We start from the raw sequence: 17577 nt of genomic DNA on the forward strand, positions 1-17577 counted from the left end.
GGAAGCCGAGGCAGGGCATGGTGGTGCCGACGGCCGGGTGAAAAAGCAAAGCGGCTGCGGGGTCCGCCATGCGCCGGCGGCCCTGACATGGGCGCCAGCGGCTCCAAAGCTCGGGGCCTGTGGCCCTTCGCCTCGGCGGCGGGGGGCGGCGGCCCGGAGGCTGCGGCCGCTGAGCAAGCTTTGGTGCGTCCGCGAGGCCGAGTCGTGCCCCCCTTCGTATTCACGCGCCGAGGGTAAGGGCGTGGGGTTCCGCCCCAGGGAGGACAGGCGGGCTGCCAGGTGCCGTGCGTCACAGAGCTCCCGCCGCCGTTTCCCCTGCGCCCGAGCTAGGGCGATTCCCATATTGAGGCCCCTTTTGGAGCAGGGGATGTGGAAAGCTGGGGCAGCCGGTTCCTGCCAGGCTGCTCTTGAGATCTCTCTAGGAGAAAAAGGGGCCTGTAGCTTGTCCCTGCGCAGGCAGTTTTATGCACGGTGGAGCTAAGATAGGGCCTCCAACACTTAAGGACGTCTTTTATTTCTTCAAGCCCAGCCTGCAAGTTGAAGGCGCCTAGCCTCCTCCCCTCCCCCCGATTCTTCCGAGGGGAGAATAACCCTTTGTTTTGGCTGTTGCCGTTTCCCACAATGGTGAGGTTGGACCTCTGAGAGTATGGGGTCGGGAAAGCAGAACTGGGCCCTAGTGTTGGGGATGGGGCTTAGGAAAAACGACCCGCACTCAGATATGTTCAGATCTGGAGCACTGACCTCCTCCCTCTCCCCAGGGGTCCAGACAGGAGCAATAGATTGACCCGGCCCTGGTGGTCCCCTGGGGACTGACACTCAAGTGATGCTAGAGGTTTGGCTGTAGATACTAGGGAGACCCAACAGTAGCAGTTTGGCTGCACCAGCCACCTGGGGTGGGTGGGAAGAATGCAGCCTTTTTCCTTTTAGGCTCCCTCCTAGCTCAGGCATCTGCTGTCTCAGGCTTTGGCCCTGGGCCAGCAGTGTCTTCTGGATACCAACATGCTCAGCCACCATCCTGCCCACTCTAGAAGTCCTGGGTGGAGTCAAGGACCTGATGCTGGAATGGCTATTCTTGCTGAACAAACCAGTGATGAGAATTGGCCTTGGCTGCCTGGACAGTGTGCCCTGGTATAGCCTCTCTTTTTGGGGTGTGACAGTAGCACTGGCCACCACCCCACTCCTCACTTCCTTCTAGTAGACCCCAGGCCCTAAGCAAGGCATATTATCTCCCCTTCCTTCCACCAAGGTTGTACCTCCCCTTTTGGAGGTGCGCACACTTCCCAGTGGTCTGTAGCATGTGCCATGATCAGGTGTGAGGTTCCAGTCCAGCCTGTTCCCCTCTCCTTCTACACAGCTCCATGTTCTATGACGAGGATGGAGATCTGGCTCACGAATTCTATGAGGAGACAATCGTCACCAAGAACGGGCAGAAGCGGGCCAAGCTGAGGCGGGTGCATAAGAACCTGATTCCTCAGGTGAGGGGCTGGGCAGTGGTCATGGAGCCTATGTTGAGTGTGTTGAGGAGACCCAGATGGGGTCTGCTGTCATGCTGGGGGCTCTTGTGGGAGGAGTTGGGAGGAACATGAAGGCTTCCTGGAGTAGGGGCACTGAGATGACCCTCACCAGCCCCCATTTCCATGGCAGGGCATCGTGAAGCTGGATACCCCCCGCATCCACGTGGATTTCCCTGTGATCCTCTATGAGGTGTGAGCCTGGGGGGCTGCAGTCCTAAGCATCTCCTGCCTCAGCAAGAAACCCTCAGGCTCAAGGTGTGGCTTCCACTGAGGAACCTAGGCTGAAGCCACAATCCTGAATAAACTCCATTGGCCTGGAACCTTCAGCTGTGAGCCAGGCAGTCCTGCAATGTTGGTTGGGTGCTGGTTTGTCTTTGGTTAAGAGGTGGCTGGTGGCTGGTGAGGGCTAATAGCAGAGTTACCAGCCCACCTTCCCTGGCAATCCCTATAAAGAGCATGGCAGGGCATATGCTGATTGGGAATGTATTATTCCTGTGCCCTTACCTGGCCTGCTTTCTTCCAAGCTTGCCTAGGGCCCAACCCTACTAGGGGCTACAGCACTTTACAAATAAGGTCTTTCTTCCAGCCCCTGGCTGTGGGAGCTGTACACAAGTGGGAACTTCCTTTCCCTCACTTCCTCTACCCATTCGTTGGAACATTTCAGCCGTTTGCTACCTCGATTCCTCCTCTGTTGGACAGAGGCTGGGGGCAACGCAAGCCTGATTCTTCCTACCTACCTGCCCATGTGTTCCCACCCCCAGATGGATGGACAGTTTGCTGGCTGTTAATAGGAGTAGGGACTGGTGTGGGAGGTTTCTCTCTCTACCTAGGACTGGGTTGATCCCTCCCCACTGCAACTAGTTGTCCCTTGAGTCATCCTCTGCCCCCCTCCCTGAATTGAGAAGGCATAGGATGGGATCAGGAAGGGCTATGGATGCCTGTGCCTATGAGAAGTTGCCCCTACCCACCTATTCCATCTAATCTCCCTTGCTTTTTGCACCAGGTCCCCCCCCCCCCCCGCTCCCATTGGGAGGACACCGTTTACCACCTTGTGGTGAGGGACAGCACCCCAGGGCTGGTGCCAGTAGCTCTGAGCCCACCAGCCCTTCCCCTACAGTTTGCCCATCCCTTCAGGATGAGTCAGGGGAAAGTACTGGAGCCCCTGGGTAGGGACAGAGAGAACAACCATAAAAGGAATACTTAAAATGTGAAAGTTTGTAAATAGTCTAGTCCATGATGATGTTGGGGCAGAGTCTGATTTCTACATAGAAATGACTTTTTTTTTTAAATTCCTTTCTGTGCAAGCTCTGTACTTCAAGAGTATGGGAAATGGTGGGGAGGGTGGCCCCCAATCTAAGAAGGCTGTTGTGTTATTTGTTCAGTTTCAATAAAATTTATTTGTAGACCCTGCATACAAGAGTGGCATCCTTGGGCCTGTGACACCCAGCATCTAGACCACCACCTAGGCTCGGTAGTTAGGCCTGGGCCCAGGATTCTGCCTCCCCCCCCCCCCCCCAAATCTCTAGCAAGGCCAAAGACAAGTCTGAGCACAGTCTGCAGCCATCCCAGTCATGACCAGCAGGTGGCATTGTACTCACACAGACCTCACCACAGGGCCCCTCAGGATGGAGGATCACTCGTCTATATTGTTTTCAATAGGTGGGTACCCCTGATATTGAAAGCCTTTGGGATGCTTCATTAGGGATTGGCCTCACCTGCTTAACCTGAGGTGAGAGTGTGATTCAGATAGGTCTGGAGCAGCTGTCCTGCCCCCAGCAGTGCCAGCTGACCCTACATGAGGCCACAACCTGAACCCTATTGACTTCCAAGGCCCAGCCTTAGGTGGACAGCAACCACATGGGTGGCACCACGCCCTTGGTCTACTTCCAGGCTCTGTATCCCATATTCACCTGCCTCCTCCCAGGGCTGCCTGTGGATACCACCAGGAGAATGGGCTTGGAGCCCCTGTTCCAGCAGACAAAGCTCAGCCACCCAGTACTTCCTGTGTTCCCTGCCACCCTGCTATGAGGCTGGTTTATTGCTCTGCCCAGCCCTTGGCCATCAGCCCAACTCCCAGTTAGGGAGGAGAGACTTCAAGCACACAGGCTTCTGGGTCTGGGGAGTTGGCCCACTAGTCTTTTGGAGGGTTAAACTTGTAAAGTCTGGGACAGGACTGCCCTGTGCAACATGGACTTAGTTCTTTGGGCACTTTCCCAATAAGATATCAGACATAAAGTCCTGTCATCCTCTGCTGTCCTGCCTACTGACTGCCCCAGGGACAGGGTTCTTTCTTGCCAGATAGCATCCCATCTCCCATCACCACTGTCCCAGTGTGGGAGAACTCCTTGTGCTGGGCCTGCCCCAGCTGACCCCAAAGCTAGAAACAATGGGGGTCAGGTCACTGCTTCCCCACTCCCTCCCACTGGGCCGCGCTCACTTCCTTCCTGCTGGCTGCCTGAGGAAGTGTCCCTGCCCTGGGACAGTCTGGCCTGGTCTTTGTTTCCCCAGGGGCCCCACCTTTGAAGCTTTCAAAGCCCGTGTCCCTTGAGCCAGCACAGTGGTACAGGAGACCCTCCCATGCCATGTCTTGGACTCCTTGGTCCTCAGGGGCAGACTCCAGGGTATGTGCCAACTCCCCCAGGCCCCTAATTTTACACAGCCTCTGTTAGGAAAGAGGCCCTTGGCATCAGGGAAGTGGGTGAGTAGGGTAAAAGCTGGGGGAGGGGGTAGGTTCAATGATTTCAGGGTGTGCAAATTTGTCCACACTTCACTGGGACCCTGCTACAGTCTCCCTACTGCCAGCCGCATTATGGGCACCTACTTCCCACTTGTAAGGAGCCCCCTACTCTGCAGAGTTTCAGTGAAATCCACCCAGGAATGTCCCTCAGCAGGAGAGCATCCTGCAGAAAACCTTCCCAGCCCCTGCCCCATCCACACCCCCCACAGTCACATACATCAACATATTGTCTGTTTGTCACACTTGGGACACTTCCGCTCTCAGTGGAAAAGAATTGACTCAGTTCCTGGAATTTCTCTCAACCCCTCCCCCAGACACCCCTCTTCCCTTCATCACCTGCTTAGGGGAACCATTAGCCAACCATTGCGCAAGCAGTCTGACTCCCCAAACCCCCACCACTGGGGCCCTTACACGACGCTATGGATTTTAGGATGGGTCTCCACCCCAAGGGAGAGTTGGGGAGAAGAGCTCTCAGTGTTAAGGAAGCTGTGGGCAGGGGGGAGGCTGGCACCTGAGTGGGATCCCACAGCCTTCCTGTCACCTGGCGCAGTTCGCCCTGGCCAGGACCTAGGGGGGAAGGGTGGGGAGGACAGCCAGCCTGTAGGGAAACAGGGTCAAAACGGTCCCCTCCCCCGCGCCATTCCTGGCCCTTTCCTCTCCAAGGGGCAGCAGGAAGTGCGGAGAGAGGGCTGGGTGGGAGGCGGGAGCGGGTAGGATGGGAGGCATGGGGTTTATCAAGTCGCCGGCGGGCTGCCCACCGGGCAGCAGCGGGCGTGAGTAGCTGGGCTGCGGAGGCGCACCTGGAGAAGGAGGGAGGCCACTAACCTCCCGAGGCTCCGACAGATCCCACACAGGTGAGCCCACCGCGGACGGCTGGTCTGCACCCGCACAGGTGCGCCCACAGCCGCGCGCCCTTCCTCCCCCCTGCTTGCGAGCGGGGCGGGGGCTGGTGGCGGAGACCCCGGCCCTTCGGGTAGCTGAGCACCGCGCGGGGAGCGGGTGTAGGAAGAGGCGAGGAGGTCTCGCCGCGGTCCAGCTGCAAGCCCGCTACCCAGCGGGAGGGGCTGGCGGGGAAAAGGGGCTCAGGACACCGGGTGGAGACCTGGGGGAGCCCCTCTGGCCGACCCAGCGCTCTCCGCCGTCCCACCGGGAACTTCTGCAAGGGTGGCAGCCTCAGGGTTGAAAGGAAGCACTGGGGCCTCCCACAGCCCCCCACCCCCCGAGACAAGGCAGAAGGGGACGGGAGCCCACGGATTGGCCTCCCGGTGGTGCAGGTCGCAGGAAGGGGGATGCCCTACCCCCCCGCCGGCGGGCCGAGCCGAGACCCACAGCTCGTGTTGCCAAGACAACCACTGCCTCGGCCCAGCCCAGAAAGGGCGAAGAGGCGGGCACTCGGCCCCCTTCTCGGGTCAGGCAGGGGGCGGGGCTCCCCTTCAGACCCTGGACCGGGGAGGAGAGCCCTGAGCCGTAGGGGTTTACTGTCCTGGGAGTTTGGAGATCGGCTCTGGTCACACAAAGGGACCCCAGGGCTAGGGCTACACTCAGGAGTGCAGAGCCAGATTCGCAGCTACTCCCGGCCAAGGCCTTGGGGTCCACAGCACCTCCTCACGGCTGAACGGGGAACCACCCACTCAGTCCCGTCCGCGTCCTCCAGGCGGTCCCTTTAAGGGGCTGGCCGCGCCGCGCCGCGGAGAGGACCGTACCACCGGCTGCAGGCTGCGGGGGGGAATCTCGGGCTGACTGGCGTTTGCCGCTGAGACTCCGGAAGAAATACCCGTTCGGAGGGGCCCCACGGTCCCATATGGGTGGCTGCGCTTCTCCGCGGAGGATCCGGGGACCCTGGAGCCCAAAATACCGCCGTGGCGGCGCGAAAATGGGGCACACCTCCCTGCCCCGGCCGCGAGTCCCGCCCCGGGCCCGCCTCCGCGCAGGATTCTTAAAGGGCCCTCGGGCCGGGGGGCGGAGCCAGCAGGAGCGCAGAGCCGGGCCGGGCCGGGCCTGGGCGAGCGGCCGGAGTTGGCTGGGCCGGGCCGAGGATGGCGGTGGCTACGGCGCGGGTCCCGGCGGCACCCCGCGCAAGGTGAGGTGGAGCGGTGCAGATCTGGGGGCCCTCTCCCTACAAGCTGGGCTCCGAACCCCCAGGGAGGCGGCCCAGGGACCCCACCCCCACCGCGCCGGGCTCGGGCTCGGGCCCCACGTGCGGGGCGGGGGCGGGGTCCCGCACAAAGGCCAGGCGGAGTGCGCTCCCCCCGACCCGCCCAGCGGCGGGCGCGCGCATTCCCGGGGCCGTGCGCGGAAGGGCCGGTGGCCGGCGCCGCCGGGGGAGGTCCGCGGCCCCTTTGTCCCCGCGGGCCTGCGCGGGTCTGGGGGAGTGTCTGCCCTGACAGCCTCGCTCCGGCACCGGGCCGCGTCGCACAGGTCCAGCCCGCGGCCGTGCCCGCTCGCTGGCCGCTGCGCCCTGCCCGACGCAGATGCTGTCGCTTCTCGGGACCAAGAGCCCTCCGCCGGGTACCCAGGGGGCTCGGGGTCCGGGCTCCTCGAAACGACGCGCTGGGTGGCGGGCGGGCGGGCGGGCGTCTAAGGCAGCGAGTCCATAGCTCAGCTCCTCTAGTTCTCAGGAAGGTCACAAACCTAACTGAGGTCCTTTCCCAGCCACAGGCCACCTGCTCCGGGAAGGAGACCTTTGCTTGCTGTGCTCCTGGGACTGAGTTCCTAGGGTGTCTTGCCTGCGCCTGCGTGGCCTGCGGTCTCTCAGACCTGTTACCGCCATGGAGCAGGGTCTGAACAGCCCTAGGCACAGTGCCCCTCAAGCGTGGGCTTTGGCAGTGTGGATGGGTTTGGGGTTGGCACCTCCAGGATTCTCTAGGCTGACTTGCTCTCTCCCACTCTCCTCAGTCCCTGAGCTGGTGCCAGGCAGGTGACACCGTCTTCCTGCAGCCCCCAGCATGTGGCCCAGCCTGAGCCCCGCCGTCATACTGGCCCTGGTGTTGGCGGTGGCGTGGGCCAAGGAGCTCAAGCCCACGGCGCCACCCATCTTCACAGGCCGGCCCTTTGTGGTAGCGTGGGATGTGCCCACACAAGACTGTGGCCCACGCCTCAAGGTGCCACTGGACCTAGAGGAGAAAGCCTTCGATGTGCAGGCCTCACCTAACGAGGGTTTCGTGAACCAGAACATCACCATTTTCTACCGGGAGCGGCTAGGTCTGTACCCACGCGTGGATTCCGCAGGGAAGCCTGTGCATGGTGGCGTGCCACAGAACGACAGCGTCCTCAGGGCACACCTGGACATGCTTCGGGAACACGTGGAGCACTACATTCGCAGACAGGAGCCTGCAGGGCTGGCGGTCATCGACTGGGAGGACTGGCGGCCTGTGTGGGTGCGCAACTGGCAGGACAAGGACGTGTACCGCCAGTTATCACGCCAGCTGGTGGCCAGCCGCCACCCTGACTGGCCCTCAGACCGCGTCAACAAGCAGGCGCAGTACGAGTTTGAGTTCGGTGCTCGGGAGTTCATGCTGAAGACGCTGCGCTCTGTCAAGAGATTTCGGCCTCAGCACCTCTGGGGCTTCTACCTCTTCCCCGACTGTTACAACCACGACTACGTGCAGAACTGGGAGACCTACACGGGCCACTGCCCCGATGTGGAGGTCTCCCGAAACGACCAGTTGTCTTGGCTGTGGGCTGAGAGCACGGCCCTCTTCCCCTCTGTCTACCTGGACGAGACCCTCGCTTCCACCGCCCATGGCCGCAACTTTGTCACCTTCCGTGTTCAAGAGGCCCTCCGTGTCGCTCGCACCCACCATGACAACCACGCACTCCCAGTCTACGTCTTCACACGGCCCACCTACAGCCGCAGGCTCACAGGCCTTAGCCAGGTATGTGCCTCCTGGGGTCCTGCCTTCTTCCTCGGGAACCGCTGTGGTCGGAGTTACTGGAGGGCCTCTTGCCCCCTACTGTACTCGCTACTCTACATCCCTTCGCCTCAGTCTCTCTTTAACCTTGTGAAAGGGTAGCATCGTCATCTCCATTCCGTGGATGAGAAAATTAAGGCCCAGAGATGCGGAGAAATGTCCCCAGAGCTTGCCAGCAAATCCAGGACAGAGCAGGGACTTGGGCATAGGTGTTCTGACTTTGGAGTCTGCCTTGATAGATACATTCTAGAAATGGAGGGGGTGGAAATGGCTTAAACACTTAAGAGAGAGTGAATGAAGCCTCTACCTGGGAGTGAGAGGGGAGGACTGGGCTGGGGGAGGGTCACCCAGTCAGAACAGGCTGGGGCCTGCCCACCCTGTCTGTCCTCCCCCAGTGACCAGCCTCTTCCCACACAGATGGATCTCATCTCCACCATTGGCGAGAGTGCCGCTCTCGGCGCGGCCGGTGTCATCCTCTGGGGCGACGCAGGGTTCACCGCCAGCATGGTAAGTGAGACACACAGCCCCCCCCCCCCCCCCCCCCCCCCGGCCTACTGGGTCTGCAGCGTCTACAGAAATAGGGTGAATGTTAGGGCTTTTGGCTACGAATTTCAAGGTGGGCAAACCTAGTCTGGCTCCCTTGTCTGGCTCTCACCCAAGACATATCCCTGTTCCCAACAGAGAAGACTAGGCCCCCTCCCCTGCTCCCAGGAAAGGGGACATGCTGTTCTGAACAGCTGTCCAGTTCAGCCCTTGTCTGCCTGTCCTGTAGGGATCCAGTCTCTGCCCCTACCCCCTTCTCAGTAGGAGCAGGGACAGCGAGTGCTTAGGCACAGTTGTGCATATATACACATGTGAACTGGTTAAAGAAGGTATGGTCACTGCGTTGTGGACAGTTTCCATCTGGTCCTGGGCTGGGGCAGCTGACCCTGATTCCTGGCCTCTGCCCCTAGGAGACCTGCCAGTACCTCAAGGATTACCTGATGCAGCTGCTGATCCCCTACGTAGTCAACGTGTCCTCGGCTGCCCAGTATTGCAGCCGGGCCCAGTGCCATGGCCACGGGCGCTGCGTGCGCCGAGACCCCAGCACCAATACCTTTCTGCACCTCAGTGCCAGCAGCTTCCGCCTAGTGCCTAACCACAAACCTGGTGAGCCCCCGCTGCGACCAGAGGGGGAGCTCAGCTGGGCCGACCTCGACTATCTGAAGAAGCACTTTCAGTGCCAATGCTACTTAGGCTGGGGTGGCGAACAGTGCCAATGGGACCGTCAGCGGTCAGCTAGGGGTGCCAGTGAGGCCTGGGCTGGGTCCCATCTCACTGGCCTGCTGGCTGTGGCAGCCCTAGCCCTCACCTGGACTTTGTAGGGATCTTTCACCTGGCTTCCAGGCAAGCTGGCCTCTGCCACAAGAGCTCTGCCAGGCATGTAGGAGCCTGCAAGGGGTGGACGAATGAGTCCAGAGGGAAAAGAGCCCCTGGGATGCCCAGTAGGGCATCCATAGCAGCTCTCACCCCCCTGTTCTAAGGGGGAAGGGCAGTCCCCTGGGAGAGCCTTTCTCTCCCTGCCAGAGAAGAAGAGGGGCATGGCCGGGGAGGACCTGACCCTACTCCCTGCCCCTGGATAGTTTATTATTATTATTTTGGGGTCTCTTTTGTAAATTAAATATAAAACAACTGCTTTTGTGCTTGGACTGTATACCTGGGCCTGGGCACATGAGAGTGATTCCGGAGTCTTCCATGCGGTTTGACCCAGCTCTTTCCCTATGAAACTCTCTGCTAGGGACTTCTTGTCTGTAATGGCTCACTGGGACCCCGGGGCCTGGAGCTGCCCGCTCTGCAGCTGTCCTGTCGGGGCGGGGCCACTGGGAGTGGAGGACTCACATGCTACCCCAGTGCCAAGGGCCTTGCTTTCTCCATATTGATTGGAATGCAGCGGAGCCCAACCTTCTGTGAGAGACGGGACTCACTGTGCTTCTCCTGCCGGCTCCGGTATCCCCAGCTGGGCCAGTGCCAGCTGCCTCGCCTTGCCCACCCAGGGAGAAAGGGGGAAGTGGATGTTTGATCTTCCCTGGCTGGGCAAGTAACCAGACCACCTCTCCCTGCTGTTCCCACAGGCCAGGGCGTCTCCTCCACTCCCAGCTCCCAAGGGCAATGGACTCCAGCCACACACACCTCTCCCCCTCTGGGTCACAGTCTTCCACTGGGCATGGCCGCAGGAGGCAAGCAAGGGATTGGGGTCTGAAATCTGAAGTCCAGTCCCTCTCCCACTGCAGATGCATGAGGGGCGAGGGAGAGGTACCCAGAGTCTGGGAGCAGAGACATCCTCAAAGGTCAGCCCTGTTCTGCTCATGGGAGAATATGCTGGTCTCTAGCTGTCCCAGAAGAGAGAAGGAGCCAAAGGAACAGTCAGACCAGCTCCACCCAGCTTCACTGCCCTGCTCCTGAAGGGAGTTACCTGGGTGGTTCTCTGCCATCCCACCCACACCTGGGTGCCCCTGTCCTAGTCAGAGATGACTCAGCCCAACCCTGAGGACACACTTGCTCTGGGGAGACAGGTTCTAGAAACAAACCAATGGTGAGGACAGACCAGGGGAGGTGTTCTGGAGGAATTTCTATTGTGAGTTTCGAGAGGTGGGGGGGAAGCTTGATGCTAGGAACAAAGCAGGGAAAGGCTGGAGGAAGCTGAACTCAGCTGGGATACCAGCATGAGGGGGGGTGTGGCCGCCTGTATCAGGCAGGGGCAGGAGGGGCAAGCAACCCTGACTGCCAGGGTGGTGGCTGTCTCAGCTGTTCAACAAGCAGCGCACACACCTGCGGTGCTGGGCTGGCTGCTAGGGATGTATCTGTGAGCCACGCCACAAAGACCCCTCCCTACACTCTCCCTGTGGGGCTAACAGTGTAGAGGGAGGTGCACACTGGATGTGAAGACCGAGTCAGGTGCTGGATGGTGGACAGTGCTCCCCAGAGAAGCATGGGGTGAGGGGTGGCATGGTTGGGGGAGCAGAGCCTGCCAAAGCAAGTCCTGCGGAAGCAGTGTCCGCTCAGGCTGTAAAGCCATCCCTGGTCCCTCTGGCTGGCGATGGCAGAGAATGGAGAGAAGGCTGGTGGTAGCACTAAGGCAATGTCACCTGGTGGAGGAGGAGACCGAGGTGGAAGGGTCCCCAGTGCTCCTGGCTGTGGTGGGGAGGGGCCTGCTAGAGAGAAGATTCAGGTGTTGGTCAATAGACCATGAGATGATGGAGCCAGCGGAGGGAGGGCAGCTGTGACCCACACACACACCTGTGAGCTCTCCCACTCACATCTGTAACCTCCCAACATGCAGGTGATCGAGGCACACCTGGCTGGGACCTTTCCCGCCTAGCTATGACATCTACATACACATAACCCTCTGTGTGCAAAGCTTTGATCCCCCACGTGTGTGACCTCCCCTACACAGCTCTGACCCCTCCATACGAATCTGTGAGCATCTCACATCACCTCCCCAGGGGGACCTGGAAGACAGCCTTGGAGAAAGTGCAACTCTGGAGACCCCGAGAGCTGTCCTTTAGGTGGCTGGGAGGGGGGGATGGGGAGTACGGTGACTTGGGGCCTGAGTACGCCCAACCAGAGGGCAGGCAGGACTGGACGGAAAAGCTGGACAGACCTGTCAACAGAGCTTAAAAAGTACATTCTTGAGAAGAATCAGTTCTGTATTCTTAGCCTCTGGGTTGGTCTGAGATAGTTCTCAATCAGATGTGTGGCCTGGACAATGGACACCAAGGGGTCAGGTCATGTCTGGTGTTCTAGATGTGTGAGTCCTTCAGGGGGCAATCAGAGGGTTGTCTGGAGGCCTGAGGTATGTGCAGGCATTGATGCAGGACTGGGAAAGGTCAAAGCTAAGTTCCCAGGCCAGTTAGAACAGAACAGAATCTTTCCTCATGCCTCAGCCTCCTTGGTTGTAGTATTTTAACAGCCTGACTAGAGTGACTCCATTTTATTTCTTCACTCTATTGCTCAGACCCCAGACACAGACCACTTGGACCAATCCAACCAGACCAACCCCGCAGAAGCTAGCTTGTGGGTGAGGCCCTGGGGTCTGGGAGGGTGTCAGGTGCCCCAGCTGCTTCCTGCTGTTCCACCATTAGGACTTCTCCCTTGGACTGAGGCCAGCTAGAGAATGCTGGCCTGCTGGTTGGCTGGATTGTGCCAATCACAGCACTAGGTCTCTGGGGGCACCAGGACGTAGCAAGGGGCCTTGGGGGGGGGGGGGTGTCCAGGGCTGCCCTGGGCCTGATGGTCATCACTCTGGGACCTTGCTTTCTGGACAGGCTCAGGGGCCGCCACCTCTGTGGCTAGATCCTGTGCTCGGCTTGCGGCTGATGTGCCCACAGCCCCCAGCCCCCTTGACCCTCTCCTTCAGCCCTGCTAGATTTTCCATCCTAGCCAGCTGGAGGACCAAGCCCAGATGGCAGCCAGCTGCGCCACTGCTCTGGTGACCACCATGCCACTGGCTCAGGCTCAGACTAGGCTGCAGACCCAGGCAGCACTTTTTTTTTTTAATATATTTTTATTGATTTCAGAGAGAGACTAAGAGAGAGAGAGAGAAACATCAGTGATGAGGGAGAGTCGTTAATCAGCTGCTTCCTGCATGCCCCACAGTGGGGATCAAGCCCACAACCTGGGCATGTGCCTTACCGGGAATCGAACTGTGATCTGGATCATAGGTCAATGCTCAACCACTGAGCCATGCCGGCTGGGCCCAGGCAGCACTTTAACCCAAGCCAGGGACCTGATGGTTCCTTCACCCCACCCTGGCAGGCAAGCCTGGGCCTGGGCCCCCAGCAGGCATCAATCACTAGCATCTGAGTCAGCAAACAAGTGAAATCACAAAGGAATGAACCAGCATGTGGTCACTGCTCAGACCTGTGCTCACACTGACGTGGTCTCACAGTCACAAGACAGCGGGGTCCCACACTCACACTCCCCTGGAGTTTGTGCGGAGGCCCAGATGGTCACTAACTGGGGCTTCACGGACGTAGCCACTGACCCAGCAGGCGGACAGAGTGACAGCACAGCCCCGATTTCATGAGCACAGTGCCTTTTAGACACAGGTCCCTAAAGCAGGGGGACATCCACTGGGCAGAGGGCCTAGGACCACGGTGCTTTAGAGGCCCACAGATGTTTTAATTTTTTTAATAGAAGAAAAAACATATAAATGAGTATATAATGGATTCAGTCTGGATATTATTTGTCTTTATACCAACATAGATGCAAAATATATTTTAAATTTTTTATTCAGTCCCTGGTCAGGGCGCATACAAGAATCAACCAATGAATGCATAAATAAGTGGAACAGCAAAGCACAGTTTCTCCTTTTCTCTCTCTCAAATCAATAAATAAAATTTTTTTTTAAGGAAGGGGCCTGCTCACAAAGGCAAAAGTGTCCAGAGCCCCCAAATGTCATGCAGCCATGTGGGGCACGCATACTCCCTGGGTATCAGTCCCAAGATACCCAAATTCCAGGACCATGAACAAGCCTGCCCAGCTGGGCTTGCCACCCAGACAACCCCCCTGCACTGCCTCCACCCCCACCCCAGCCCAAGTAAAGACACACAGCCCAGCCCAAGTGCTGCCTGGGTGGGGGGGCCGCTTCCGGCCCAGGCCCCACCCCTGCCAAGGGCACTTTGCTAGGGTGGTGAGGTGGCTCCGCTGCCTGGCCCAGCCCTCAGCCCGCCCTCGGTCTGGGCGGGGTGACCCCTACAAAAGTTCAGAGTTGCCAGCAGCAGCGTCTTCCTCCAAGAGTCTGGCGCAGCTGGGGCCAGAGTTGAGGAACAAGAATCTTGCTGAGCCCTGCCTAGGCCCTAAGCCTGGGGTCAGGAAGTTTGCATGAGGAGGCCCTTCAGCCCCGAGGTCAGCAGGGACTAAGGGGCAGACTGGCGGGATACAGGAGGGTTGGGCTGACCTGCCCTTGGTCCCTGAGCATCCCCTCCTCCAATGGCTGGCCGGGATTCCTGGGGGAAGAGACAGGAAAGGCCCCGCCCCATCAGTCAGGTCAGTCTGGGCAGGGCCTGGCTCTGCCACTCTTCTCAAAACAGATGCCATGGCTTCTGTGGCCCTTGGGAAAGTGGGGTGGGCGAGCCCAGGGCAGGGCCTGTGGGAGACAGAAAAACGCCTGGCCCAAGAGGCAACTCAGATGTGCCCTCCAGGGGCAGTGCTCTCCTCCATGCCTCTCCCTGGCCCTCTGAGTTCCCTGAGCCCTGCCAGTGTTTACCTGAAGTCAGAGCAGGAGTCAGAGTTCAAGGCCTGCTCTCAGCTCTGCTTCCCCTGGCCAGGTTTCCCTAGAGCTGCCCCGTGCCATGGCAGCTCAACTGCTTCCCATCTGCACCCTCTTCCTGACCATGCTCGGCATGGCCCAAGGCTCCAGAGGCTCCGTGGTACCCAACCAGCCCTTCACCACTATCTGGAATGCAAACACCCAGTGGTGCTTGGAGAAGCACGGTGTGGACGTGGATGTCAGTGTCTTCGATGTGGTGGCCAACCCGGGACAGACCTTCCTCGGCCCTGACATGACCATTTTCTACAGCTCCCAGCTGGGCACCTACCCCTACTACACGTCTGCTGGGGAGCCTGTGTTTGGCGGCCTGCCCCAGAATGCCAGCCTGGATGCTCACCTGGCCCGCACGTACCACGACATCCTGGCGGCCATGCCCGCCTCTGATTTCTCAGGGCTGGCAGTCATTGATTGGGAGGCCTGGCGCCCACGCTGGGCCTTCAACTGGGACGCCAAGGACATTTATCGGCAGCGCTCACGGGAACTGGTACAGGGGCAGCACCCTGACTGGCCGGCTCCTTGGGTGGAGATGGTGGCCCAGGACCAGTTCCAGAAGGCTGCACAGGCCTGGATGGTAGGCACCCTCAAGCTGGGGCAGGCGCTACGACCTCGTGGCCTCTGGGGCTTCTATGGCTTCCCTGACTGCTATAACTATGACTTCCTAAGCCCCAACTACACGGGCGAGTGCCCACAGGGTGTCTGTGCCCAGAACGATCAGCTAGGGTGGCTGTGGAGCCAGAGCCGTGCCCTCTACCCCAGCATCTACATTCCCGCAGCGCTGGAGGGCACAGGGAAGGCAAAGATGTATGTGCGGCACCGAGTGGCTGAAGCATTCCGTGTGGCTGGGGGTGCTGGGGATCCCAGTCTGCCGGTGCTGCCCTATGTCCAGATCTTCTATGACATGACCAACCGCTTTCTGCCCCAGGTGAGTCTCCTTTGGTGACCCTGCCCACCTCATAGCCTCCCTTGTCCAGCATTAGGTCCAGCAACTGATGCCACACAGCCTTGTGGCACTTCTATCCATTCATTCTCACGTTCTTTGAACACCTTTTGTGTGCCAAGGTCTGTGCTAGGCACGGACTTTTCAGCATCCATCAAAAGGATGCAGGCCCGCCTGCATGGTACGCAAGGCCAGAGTGGGGACAGGCTAGCCTCTGACCGCCAGGGCCAGAGTTGCCCCAGGTGGGAATTAGGAGTTATTTGTCTCATCCAGTGGTGTTAATAGCAATCTGCTGTGGGGAGGGAGGGAGGACCCACAGAGCCATGCTGTCCCTTTCCCCAGGATGAGCTGGAGCACAGCCTGGGGGAGAGCGCAGCCCAGGGAGCAGCAGGAGTGGTGCTCTGGGTGAGCTGGGAGAACACAAAAACCAAGGTGAGCTCAGGCCCAGGGTGGGGGCGGGGGTGGGGGCAGAGGTTGGTTGGGGAGACCCTGGCCCATCCTCTTTTGTTGTTGTTAATTCTCACCCGAGGATATTTTTCCATTGATTTTAGAGAGAGTGGGAGGGAGAGAGGAGGGAGGGGGAAACATTGATTGGTTGCTTCCCTCGTAAGCCCTGATGGGGCAGGGATTGAACCTGCAATCCAGGCAAGTGCCCTTGACTGGGAATCGAACCCTCAACCCTTTGGTGCTCAGGACGATGCTCCAACCACTGTGCAACACCAGCCAGGGCACTTGGACCATCCTTTCTACCCCTGCAGTCCTGGCTGACTAGCCAGTCAGGGCCTCAATGCCCTAGGTGGGCCCATGCATGGCCGTGGTGTCCCTGACATTCCCCCTCCTACCCAGGAATCATGCCAGGCCATCAAGGAGTATGTGGACACCACACTGGGGCCCTTCATCCTGAACGTGACCAGTGGAGCCCGTCTGTGCAGTCAAGCCCTGTGCTCAGGCCATGGCCGCTGTGTCCGGCGCCCCAGCCACCCAGAGGCCCTCCTCATCCTCAACCCCACCAGTTTCTCCATTGAACTCACGCCTGGTGGCGGGCCCCTGACCCTACGAGGTGCCCTCTCAGTTGAGGATTGGGAACGGATGGTGGTGGAGTTCAAATGTCACTGCTACCCTGGCTGGAGGGGAGCATCGTGTGAGCAGCAGGGCACATGGTGATTGGCCCGGATGCACACATTGAGCGCCACCTAATGCACTCGGGGTCTGCCCAGGCTTTCTCAAGTACAGGCACAGTTACACAAGTCACGGTCACAGCGAGGAGTACACTCAGCCACCGTCATGAGCATACGCCTGTGTATGCTCACGTACTTACAGACCGGGATAGCTGCATCCCTAGTTAGAGTGTCCGGCACCCACCCAGCAGGGTCATAAACATCACCTCCAGAGACACCGACTGGGCCAGTCTTTAAACTGCAGCAATCACAAGAACTGACATTCTCTGAGCGCCTGATCTTCACCAAGTCCTGTGCTAAGCATTTTAAGTGGGCTGACTCATTCGGTCCTAAGGCGACTGAGCAACACACAGGGCGGGAGCACTCTGCCAAATTTTCACAGCCACAAAGTGGAGAAGCCGAGATCTGAACCCAGGCTGTCTGGCTGTAGAGGTAGGGAGGGCCCTTTGGCTCCTGTGTTGGTGGTCACCAACCCTGCATGCAACCTGAGCCCGCTCCGAGGCGCCAGCCCTGCAAATAAAGCAGACACGAGTCTTACTTCCAAGAGCTGTTTATTGAGCGCCTAAAGCGTGCAGGCCCCGGGATCCAGAGGGCACAGGAAAGGCCCCTCTCTGCTCTGACGTCTGTCCGAGGGCGGCTGCTTCCCAGGGTGGGACCCGAGTTTCAGGAGGAAGCTTCACCTGCCCTTTTCCACGCTTGACCGAGGCTGCCGGCCGGCGGGAGCCGAGACAAAGCGGCGCGTGGGCGAAGCCAGTGTGAGCCCAGGGCGAGGCGGAAACGGAGGCAGCTGGAGGAAGGGCGTGCGCGGCTCGCGGGGCGCCGGCAGAGGGGCTCAGCGAGCCGAACTGAGGCGGGACCTCGGGGACGCGTGGAACCAGACGCGGGGCCTGGGGGCGTGGCCGGGGCGGGGCCTGGAGGGCGGGGCCAACCGCGGATGCCGCCGGCTTTGAGTCCGAGCCGTGACGCACAGGAAGCAGGGCGGGGCTCGGC

General features: G+C 59.6%; 3 protein-coding genes across 5 annotated transcripts; all 3 read left to right on the top strand.

Annotated features, from left to right (window-relative positions):
- The first annotated feature begins 34 nt into the window (after window positions 1-34).
- TUSC2 (tumor suppressor 2, mitochondrial calcium regulator) lies at window positions 35-2955 on the top strand. Its single transcript, XM_016223121.2, has 3 exons — window positions 35-233; window positions 1355-1475; window positions 1645-2955. The coding sequence occupies exons 1-3, from the start codon at window positions 88-90 to the stop codon at window positions 1708-1710; spliced, it is 333 nt and encodes a 110-aa protein (XP_016078607.1). The 5' UTR covers window positions 35-87; the 3' UTR covers window positions 1711-2955.
- A 3306-nt stretch (window positions 2956-6261) lies between these two features.
- HYAL2 (hyaluronidase 2) lies at window positions 6262-9837 on the top strand. 3 transcript variants are annotated; one of them, XM_087824557.1, is made up of 4 exons: window positions 6262-6331; window positions 7147-8126; window positions 8580-8669; window positions 9116-9837. In XM_087824557.1, the coding sequence occupies exons 2-4, from the start codon at window positions 7197-7199 to the stop codon at window positions 9524-9526; spliced, it is 1431 nt and encodes a 476-aa protein (XP_087680683.1). In that variant the 5' UTR covers window positions 6262-6331; window positions 7147-7196; the 3' UTR covers window positions 9527-9837. The 3 variants fall into 3 exon arrangements, with proteins under 3 accessions (XP_087680683.1, XP_087680684.1, XP_016078608.1); XM_087824558.1 differs by lacking the exon at window positions 6262-6331 and adding an exon at window positions 6744-6759; XM_016223122.2 differs by lacking the exon at window positions 6262-6331 and having other exon boundaries at window positions 6895-8126.
- Window positions 9838-13515: 3678 nt separating this feature from the next.
- HYAL1 (hyaluronidase 1) lies at window positions 13516-16622 on the top strand. The gene is made up of 4 exons (XM_016223123.2): window positions 13516-14048; window positions 14471-15394; window positions 15752-15841; window positions 16256-16622. Exons 1-4 carry the CDS (start codon window positions 14025-14027, stop codon window positions 16571-16573), a joined length of 1356 nt encoding a protein of 451 aa, XP_016078609.2. The 5' UTR covers window positions 13516-14024; the 3' UTR covers window positions 16574-16622.
- The last annotated feature ends 955 nt before the right edge of the window (window positions 16623-17577 follow it).

This window comes from Miniopterus natalensis, chromosome 15 (genome assembly GCF_054644295.1).
Source record: "Miniopterus natalensis isolate mMinNat1 chromosome 15, mMinNat1.hap1, whole genome shotgun sequence".
Classification (NCBI taxonomy): Eukaryota; Metazoa; Chordata; class Mammalia; order Chiroptera; family Miniopteridae; genus Miniopterus; species Miniopterus natalensis.

Coding starts and splice junctions, on each gene's coding strand:
- TUSC2 (XM_016223121.2), top strand. CDS start 88: ATGGGCGCCAGCGGCTCCAAAGCTCGGGGCCTGTGGCCCTTCGCCTCG. Junction 234..1,354: donor TTCGTATTCACGCGCCGAGG/GTAAGGGCGTGG, acceptor CCTTCTACACAG/CTCCATGTTCTATGACGAGG. Junction 1,476..1,644: donor ATAAGAACCTGATTCCTCAG/GTGAGGGGCTGG, acceptor TTTCCATGGCAG/GGCATCGTGAAGCTGGATAC.
- HYAL2 (XM_087824557.1), top strand. CDS start 7,197: ATGTGGCCCAGCCTGAGCCCCGCCGTCATACTGGCCCTGGTGTTGGCG. Junction 8,127..8,579: donor GGCTCACAGGCCTTAGCCAG/GTATGTGCCTCC, acceptor CTTCCCACACAG/ATGGATCTCATCTCCACCAT. Junction 8,670..9,115: donor CAGGGTTCACCGCCAGCATG/GTAAGTGAGACA, acceptor CTCTGCCCCTAG/GAGACCTGCCAGTACCTCAA.
- HYAL1 (XM_016223123.2), top strand. CDS start 14,025: ATGAGGAGGCCCTTCAGCCCCGAG. Junction 14,049..14,470: donor GGAGGCCCTTCAGCCCCGAG/GTCAGCAGGGAC, acceptor TCCCCTGGCCAG/GTTTCCCTAGAGCTGCCCCG. Junction 15,395..15,751: donor CCAACCGCTTTCTGCCCCAG/GTGAGTCTCCTT, acceptor CCCTTTCCCCAG/GATGAGCTGGAGCACAGCCT.